The sequence below is a fragment of the Drosophila elegans genome, unplaced genomic scaffold (assembly GCF_018152505.1).
Source record: "Drosophila elegans isolate 14027-0461.03 unplaced genomic scaffold, ASM1815250v1 contig_476, whole genome shotgun sequence".
NCBI classification, from domain to species: Eukaryota; Metazoa; Arthropoda; class Insecta; order Diptera; family Drosophilidae; genus Drosophila; species Drosophila elegans.
The window spans coordinates 12,788,729-12,797,740 of record NW_024545863.1 but is presented as its reverse complement, the minus strand read 5'-3'; the positions used below and the strand labels follow the sequence as shown (position 1 = coordinate 12,797,740).

General features: G+C 37.4%; 1 protein-coding gene across 1 annotated transcript; it reads left to right on the top strand.

The window, feature by feature from the left end:
• Window positions 1–1,683: 1,683 nt before the first annotated feature.
• On the top strand, window positions 1,684–2,835 carry LOC108148344 (procathepsin L). The gene has a single exon (XM_017275356.2). It carries the CDS (start codon window positions 1,777–1,779, stop codon window positions 2,788–2,790), a length of 1,014 nt encoding a protein of 337 aa, XP_017130845.1. The 5' UTR covers window positions 1,684–1,776; the 3' UTR covers window positions 2,791–2,835.
• The last annotated feature ends 6,177 nt before the right edge of the window (window positions 2,836–9,012 follow it).

Here is a 9,012-nt window from a genome sequence, read left to right as displayed (position 1 = left end):
AAAACGGAAAAGGAATATTTATTATTTGAAAAATACCTTGAGGCCGTGGCAAACGTCGTGAGTTCATAAATAACATGCGGTCCAAAAACGTACGAAATCAAGCGAAAAGTGCAGAGGGCAGCAAGCAGAGTTTGATAAACGACAAGGGGCGGGCCCCCCCCCCACCGAAGGCGGGCATACAAATAATAATATTAGTTATAATAGTAATCAATGTGTAGTGTAAATAATAAATAACACTGGTCGCAGTGGTACCGCCGAAATGCCAATAAATTGATAGAAGCTGATGGGACTGGGACCCATGAGCGATTAGCCCCGGCACGCAAAAGCCGTGAAGAGTGCTCACAAAGGTCAAAAGGAAGCACCGAGTACAAACACACTCGGCGAGATAGAAAGCATAAACAACATAAATTTATTTGCTGTTAGCCTAATGTTATTTATACCTTTCAATTACAATAACAGCAGGAATTGGGGCAGCGGCGGAGGCGGAGGGCGGGGAGATTCTCAGCAAAGTAAATAATAAACCATGACCCATCAGCAATCAGCCAGAAAAGAGGACCCCGCCCCCGTCCCCGGCACTATCAAGCATAATGCGTGCGCATAAATAACTGGGCCATCGCTGCGGCCCCCGCGAAAGGTGTGAATATTAAGCCGGTGGCAGGGCCAGTTCCCCAAAAATTTACGGTCGCCCGTAAAAGTTGCGCTCCAGTCATAACTCAAATTCATGCCTCCCCGGGGGAAAGGGCTACAGTCGCTGGTTGCCAACGCATCTGATTTCGGCGCCCAAGCGCCCAAGTGCCCAAGTGCCCAACTCCGACTCGAAAACGACCGACAAATGAGGCAGCCAACCGCAGCAATATAATTCGGCAAATCTAGGGATGCAAAACGGAATTAACGCGGGCTCAGCAGACAACCGGCGGATCTGCGCAAGATTCCCACCCCGAAAAAGTGGCAGATCAATCACTCGGGGAGACCTTTGGCAAGGCAACCTTAACTTGATATCAACCAGTTAGCGTTTACCTTAAACTTTAAAGATTGCTAGGGATTAATCCACCAACAAACATTTATCAGCATCAGTTTTAAATGAGCCTTAATGGGTTGACGCCTTTTGAATGTGTGTATGTCTTACCTTTTTCTACAAAAGCAATTATTAAATCGAATTTATTTACAGATTTTTAATTCATTTAACTGATCTCTTTTTACAGGGAAGCGTTTGGTATATAAAAATCAATTGCAGCTGAAAAAAAGTTAATATGACTCGTCTACAAAAAACAATGAACTTAAAAAGAGAGAGGTCTAAAATGTAAATATAAAATTGTTTGTTATTTTGGCACTTTTTTGATCAATTTTTTTTTGTGTGGTTTGAGCATTACTTTGTGCTGTACTAATCCGAAATCAATAATGTTAATAAGTTTGTTATGACCAGACCTTTGGTAAATATTATTTTCCTTTTAAGGAAAAGTCATTCGAATTTATAAAGTGAAACGAATGCAAAACGCTTCTTAAATGCTAATTTTTCCAGTAACGAATATAAGGAATTTTCAATTGCATATGTAAAGAACAGTGCCAGCTAAAATATATTAAAATGAAAATTCGAGCAATGATTTTATTTTTACATTTTAATGTGCCTTCATTCGTAATCTTTATTTATTTTTTCAAAAATTAATTCACAGTTCAGATAGATAACCCCAGATAATGCAAGCGTTGCACTCGACTAAACCGCCCAATCTTGCGCTTGCGAATCAGTTTTAAGTCTACATTCCAAGTGTTCAGATCGCAATGAGCTTTCTCCGGCTACTTGTTCCTCAAGTACTTGTCCTTCTGCTCTTCGTGGAGCTCGGAATGGGTTTGGTGAGCGATGCGGATTGGGCCGAGTACAAGGCGAAGTACAATAAGCAGTACAAGTTCACCGACAATTACCATCGGGCGATATACGACAAGAAGGTGGAGGCTGTGGCCAGACACAACCGTCTCTACTCCGAGGGCAACGTGGGATTCATGATGGCACTGAACGAGTTCTCCGACACGGATCAGGGTGCACTCCTTAAGTATCGTACATCGTTGCCGGCGCCCTTCGAGTCCAGTAACGAGGGCGTGACCAAGTCGCCGAACTACAAGCGCTACGATCAGATTACCGGCGGGATAGACTGGCGGGATTACGGCTACATCTCGCCAGTTGGGAACCAGGGCACCGAGTGCCTCAGCTGCTGGGCCTTCTCCGCATCGGGAGCCCTGGAGGCGCATCTGGCCAAGAAGCACGCAAGCATGCTGATACCACTTTCACCCAAGCATCTGGTTGACTGCGTTCCCTATCCAAATCGAGGCTGCTCTGGCGGCTGGGTCAGCGTGGCCTTCAACTATACGAGGGATCAAGGCCTGGCTAGCAATTATGCCTATCCCTACGAGCCCAAAACTGGCTCCTGTCTCTGGACCAAGAGGATCGGTGCGGGCATCAATCGAGGCCACGTCACGCTAACCAGCGGCGATGAACGGGAACTGGCCGAGGTGGTCTACAACATCGGACCCGTGGCCGTCTCCATTGACCACCTTCACGAAGAGTTCGAGCTGTATTTCGGCGGCATCCTGAGGATTCCGGAGTGCAAGTCCGGTAAGCTGCACCTCACCCACTCCGTCCTGGTGGTGGGCTTCGGCACCCATCCCAAGTGGGGCGACTACTGGCTAATCAAGAACTCATTCGGCACCGCCTGGGGCGAGAGTGGCTACTTTAAGCTGGCCCGCAATGCCGACAACATGTGTGGCGTGGCCACACTTCCCCAATATCCACTTGTATAAATATATGTACATCGAACTTTAGATTAATAAACGACTATCAATATACTTTTGTGCAAGGGATTTGTTTACGTTTTGTTTACAATTATTGAATACGCATTGCTGATTGCAATATTGTTGTAATTGTGTTTCTTGGAATAAAAGTGCCGTCATGATTCCCAAGAACTGCAATTCCGGGAAGCATTTTAAAGCGATAAAGAATTTATTAAGCTCGCTCAGCACTTGCGCTCTGAATCAGTTGTAAAGTAACACTGGACTTGATAAGTTTGCAATGCGTCCACTGACAATTTTGTCACATTAATTTCGATTTTTGTTATTAAGTGTTTTTTATAGTTTTATTAGAATTTTATAAAACTGAATTTTATTATAACTGCAGGGGAATTTTTTATTTAGGGAAATGTATTATTAAATCTCGCTCTCAAAATTTGGTGTACAGATCGTAAAGATAAGCAATCAAAATACAAATACATTATAATAATAGATTCGCTATTTGCAATTAATATCAGGTGTTTTAACGGAGTTATTATTATGTTAAATTAAATTATTTTGGTCGAAATAGCCAGTCCTATTTGCCAACCGCACCTTTAACTTTCGATGTAATTACAGATTGGCCAATTCTAAATTTGTCATTAATTGTGAGGTGCCGCATACAAATGGCTGTAGTTATTGCCCCAGTGTCCCTCTGAGCTTCTATTTGTGACTCTTCACCGAGGGAAGGAGGACGACTGATTGAGCGGCGGATACGTCTGGACAATTGATAAAATGTGATAAACGCGCAGCAGGGAGAGACAAATGACTGCCAGGTTTGTGCATTAGCACGTGTCCACGTGGACGAAGCACTACTCGTACACAGAAACAAATATTAGAAATTATTTATTAATTTTTTGTACCTTTTTTCATACTTTATATTAAGCCAAATTACTTTAAAAGTTACTTATTGATGCCTTAATTTCACATTTAATGATTTAAATTGTAAATCATATGTACATACAGATTTACAATTTAACTCATCAAATATATAAATATAAATATATAAATATAAGAATAAGTTTGTTTTTAAGTAGCCAACAAAAATTTGAAAATATTTTGTCAAAATTTCAAACCGATCTGAGCGAAATATAGGTTTCCTCACATGTCAGCAATTTAGAACTTTGGACTTAAATTATACCATATGAATAAGTTAAGTGTTAAGTAAAGTACCTTTAATTTATAAGTGGTTAAAGAAAACTAAATCGATTCTAAGTTGACAAGTCCTAAACTTAATTTAATTATTAAGTAAGTTAATATAAATTATCTTTAAAAATATTTTGCCCAAATTTCAAGGCGATCAGAATGAAATGTTTCAAAAAAGGCCTAGACTAGCGTAATTGTATAAAGTTCTTTATAATTCATTTACAATAAGGTGTCACTAAGTTTTACATTGGTAACTCTCGGCTTTTGATTTAGTTTAAGAACACCTTGAATATATGCAAAGTTTTTCAAAACGATGCGATTTCTTTCCGTGTAGCAGAGAATGGAACTGCCAGGTGACTCGAGGCAGCCAGCCAACAAATTGAATTTATGGCCAGGGCTAAGCGTTTTGGGTGTCAGCCTGGTTAGGTCTGATTCATTTGCCAGATATAGCCGGGTGGATCGGGAGTCGGAGTTCTGGGGGCTGCTGCTCAAGTGCTGCTTTTAATTTCCGACTCAAGCAGTTGGCGATTTGCCGGCCCTGCGGCCTACAAACAATTTCAAGCAATTTGCCTAAAAGTGGGCAACCGGCAAAGTGGGCGGGGCAATGAATGGCTGCCCGTCTATCTGGGGGCATGCATCTAAATGAACTTTGCGTGCTGTCCAGAGGAACAGAGAGGGGGAAAGGGGGCAGGAGAAAGAGAGGGGACGAGCACCAAAGACAGAGACGGATACAGATACAGATACAGATACGGGGAGTCAGTGACAGAGCCCCTGGGGACAGCAGGCAACTCTCACATTGATATGATAAAAACTTAGCAATGTGAATAATTTATAATTGCCACGCAAGCAAATAAAAGATCTAACGCTACACACAAAAAAATTTTTACGGCATCATTTTAAAACGAGCTATGCAAACCCGATGCCGTTTACAACTTCGTCTTAATTAAGAAAAATACAGTTTTTTCAAATGAAATTTAACATAGACAAACGTATAAAATTCGGAAGTTTGAGTGGCAGAAGTTCGACTATTTTAAATTTTCAAACATAAATTTTTATTTAAAAATCCGCTTAAAATTAAGAAACAAAAAAACTATTAAAATAGTTATTAAAACAGGATTTCTCTCAGTATTGGGTCTCCTTCCTGGCAATATGCAAATCCTGGAATTTTTGATGTGTTATCAAAAACATTTTTTTCTGCTTATTGCTTTTATTTTTTTATCACATTCACTCCGCATTCGCAGTTTACCGCGTTGAAATCGATTTGCATACTTCAGGAAACGCCTACGATAGCGATTTCTTTTTTTATTTTCCCGAATTGAATCTGGCAGAAAAAAAGGGAAGGGGAGTTGAAGAGACATACCAATGTTTGCGATAGTTCCTGAAACAAAGTGAACACCACAAAAATACAGAAATCCATGGCGTCCTTCAAGTGCCATCAAATGTCAGTAAACTATAAAATCCACATAAATGTGTTGCAGATTCCATCGAGTCATATAAACTATGAAAAATCATATGGAAAATGGCAATGTGCTTATAAAAGTATACGGCTCTCTTTATAGATTTGGTAAGTGGCGTATTGAAAGAGCAATTGAAATTATTGAAATTAAATCAAAAAAGTCTTTAATACAAAATGCTATTTATTATAATAATTTTTTAAAAAATCGATGCAAATTTGAACTTTGGACTTGAATTGTATCATAATAACTGATTAAATATTAATAAAAGAATCTTAAATTTATAAGTGTTAAAAGAACTCAAAAATATAACATAAATATTATTATAAATTATCAGGTTTTTTAAAAGAATTTACCTATGTGCAAATGTGATTGACGATTTACTAAATATGAAGTAATAAAATACTGAACAATAGATGGTAATATTCATATGATATAATGGCCAAAAAATCTGTTTACTCTAAACACACCAAGGAAAATTACTCATAATATTTTAATTTTAACACAATACAACATAGGGTTTTCCACAAAAACTTAAGTATTGAATTTAAATGGTTGAAATCATATTTGAATAAATATTTGCGCCATTTTGGGTTAAATTAAACACAATTTCGTCGTAATTATTTTCCGAAATTAAGCCAACGCTTTGCAACTTTGAATATTAAGTTGTCATCATTGTTGATTGAAGTTTTTCCGGTCCTGCTTTTATTCTTCATTTCATAGTTAAGCCGTCTTAGGCCGAACCTTTTCCACCACCGCCTAGAAAAGACTTAATACGAAGTTGGAAGAAAATCCCATCCCCACGCATTCATAGTAAGTTTCTCAAAATCGACATTAGCGGAACTAAAAGTTTTTCCGTGCGGTGAAAATCTTGATAAAAAAAAAGTTTTGCACTTCCGCTTTATTAAGCGCAAAAGAATAAAACAAAGGGAGGCGAAAAAAGTTTATTTTCCACGAACATTATAATTAATGCGCCACCAAATATCTGTTGTTAATATTCCACAAATCCGTCCAAGAAATCCATTTCCATTTAAGCCGCTTTTCAAACGGCAATTATTATCTTTCTATTATGCAGATTAATGCAGTCTGGGGCGAAGTGCTGCTATCAACTCAGCCACAAATCACTGAAACCGCCTTAATGCAATCCAATTAATTCAGTTGGAAATCTAATTGGAGATATCAGTTTTTGGTGTCAAAATAAACTGAAGCGAAACGAAAACAAAAACAAAAGCAAAAACAAAAACATTGAGGGACCCAAACGGGAAACAGAAACAGAAACAGAAACCGAAACAAAGGCAAATTGCAAAAGGCAGATGATGGGGTATGTGTGACGTCATTACGTAATCAAATCAAATAACAATTTGTACTTTGTTAAATTTCTTGTCGCCATCGATTGCCGTCTGTCTTCGCCCAACAAAAAATGCAAATTTCCAATGCTTTTTGTTTTTTTTGTTTTTTTTCTGTATTTCTTTGATTGTTTGTCGCCTTTGTGGCTTATTGTTTTTGCCATCGATGTTTCTGTGTTTTATTACGTGACAACTTTGAATTAGTCGCTGGGTTTTGGCTTTGGATTCGTTCGGTTTCGATTGTTTGTGTTTTGCCTTTGATGCCTGTCACTCCCCATCTCTCTCTCTCTCTGCCCTCTTGTCCCCGTCTCTTTCTTTTTGGCCCTATGTGGCGCAAAATTACTCGGTGTCGCATTTTTATTGCCCAGCTGACACATAAAGTCAAGTGGTGAACTCAATCGAAGACAGGCCATCTCAGCAGTGGACTTCTCAATGGGTTAAAGTGGGCCGAGTTGGGTGAATGTGGGTTAAAGTGGGGTGGGGTCGAAGGATAAATTTATTATTCAAAACCAAAAAAAATTGGCAATTACAATCCATATTGACAATCAGTCTGAAAAAATCGGTAAAAATAGAAAATAATTTAGGCATTGAAAAAATGATGGTCATTTTTAATATTTGTCAATTCTTTTAAAACAAAAAAATGAGAAAACGTAAAAATAATTCAACGGATTATATCCAAAACCGTATTCTAAATTAACCAACATCTCGAGTATAAATTAAATTAAGCTTAAACTAGATCCAAATAAGTGTTAATTTAGTCTTATCTTTTAAATGTTTATTTTTAAGGATAAACAAACATTTGGCCAAAACGTATTTTGGTATTGCACATAGAGTTCATTTCGTTTTATCACGTTTGTACCTTAGAGTGGTCCGAAAAAATATAGAATTCTCACCAGTGAATATAGTAGATTATGGTGCACAAAAATGTATTCCAAAACCAAAAAATGATATTTTATGTTCTAGGCGTAGCGCAAAAGTCTCAGTCTTCATAAAAATTACTCATTCGACACGTAAGCCAGTTTGAATTTTGTGAAAAGGAATATTTTCACCATTTCTAACATTGTCATCTTGCTAAAGGAGGTATTCTGGTAGAAATATTAAATCCCCATTTATTGCACTTTTTCAATAAAAATCATTTTTAGCATTGGCAAATACTTATCATGTTATGGTTTTAGAAAGAAATTGCTTAGATCAGCTTAACAGGTAGTTATCATTTAAATTATAACACCCAGAGAAAAACGGCTTAGTAAAATTAAATATTAAAATGTTTGAACTAAACATTTTTTTTTCAAAATAAAAACTTACTTAAGATAAACTTAAACCATGGTAGTGTAATAATTAACATAGGTATAAAATAGAAAAATTGTATGTTTAAAAATTTTTATTTTAAATCTAAATTTTTCCTTACATAAAAATAAAAATTAAAGTGTAACACACTTTGATTTAAACAAAACACCTCGGGTCCTAAATCTGTACCGATAATATTTAATTTAATGTGAAAGTTAGTGTACTTAAAGATAGTTATGATTTAAAATATTAACTATTCCGAGCTAAAAAATATGGCCAATACATGTACCTCTTACGATCGCGATAAGTAAGTTAATTCTGTGGCTCGCATGCTGCCATCAACTTACCATCTTAACCCAAAGCCCACGATTAACCCGCCCATTTCAAAATCAAAACTTAATTTGCCACAAATGCAACTAATTCATTTCGGCTATCGCGATGAAATGTGCTTGAGCCAGATTCTCGTGCTGTTGCTGTTATGCTAATTAAAACGGAAAACTAATTTCGCCTAATTAATGATGACCGATTAAAGTGGATTTTCAAATAAGCCACGCCCAGATGGAGATAAGGTATTCCGGGTTAACAGTTTAAGCTGCCAACTGACTAATTGGAGGCCCAAGAAAGTGCAAAGTGTAAAGTGCAACCCGATATTCCAGTCCAAGGTGTCACATATCAAAACCGTCCGGCAAACAGACAGGCAGCTTGGCAAACAAACAAATTGAAAACCAGACGGACTGGCAGACAGTCAGTAAGACAGTGGAAGAGTCTGCACGTGAAAAACTAGTTGGGTTTTGAGTAAAATTTAAATTAAGTAAATAAATAAATCATATTTGTTGTGTGCCCTTAAATAAAGAAACATTTTAACTTGTTGGTTATGCAGCTTGAACGCGTTTAAATTTACTATTTTTCAATTGATATTTTTTAAATCGGAATATAAAAATACGTATTGTTTGCCTTAAGCTTAT

Coding starts and splice junctions, on each gene's coding strand:
- LOC108148344 (XM_017275356.2), top strand. CDS start 1,777: ATGAGCTTTCTCCGGCTACTTGTTCCTCAAGTACTTGTCCTTCTGCTC.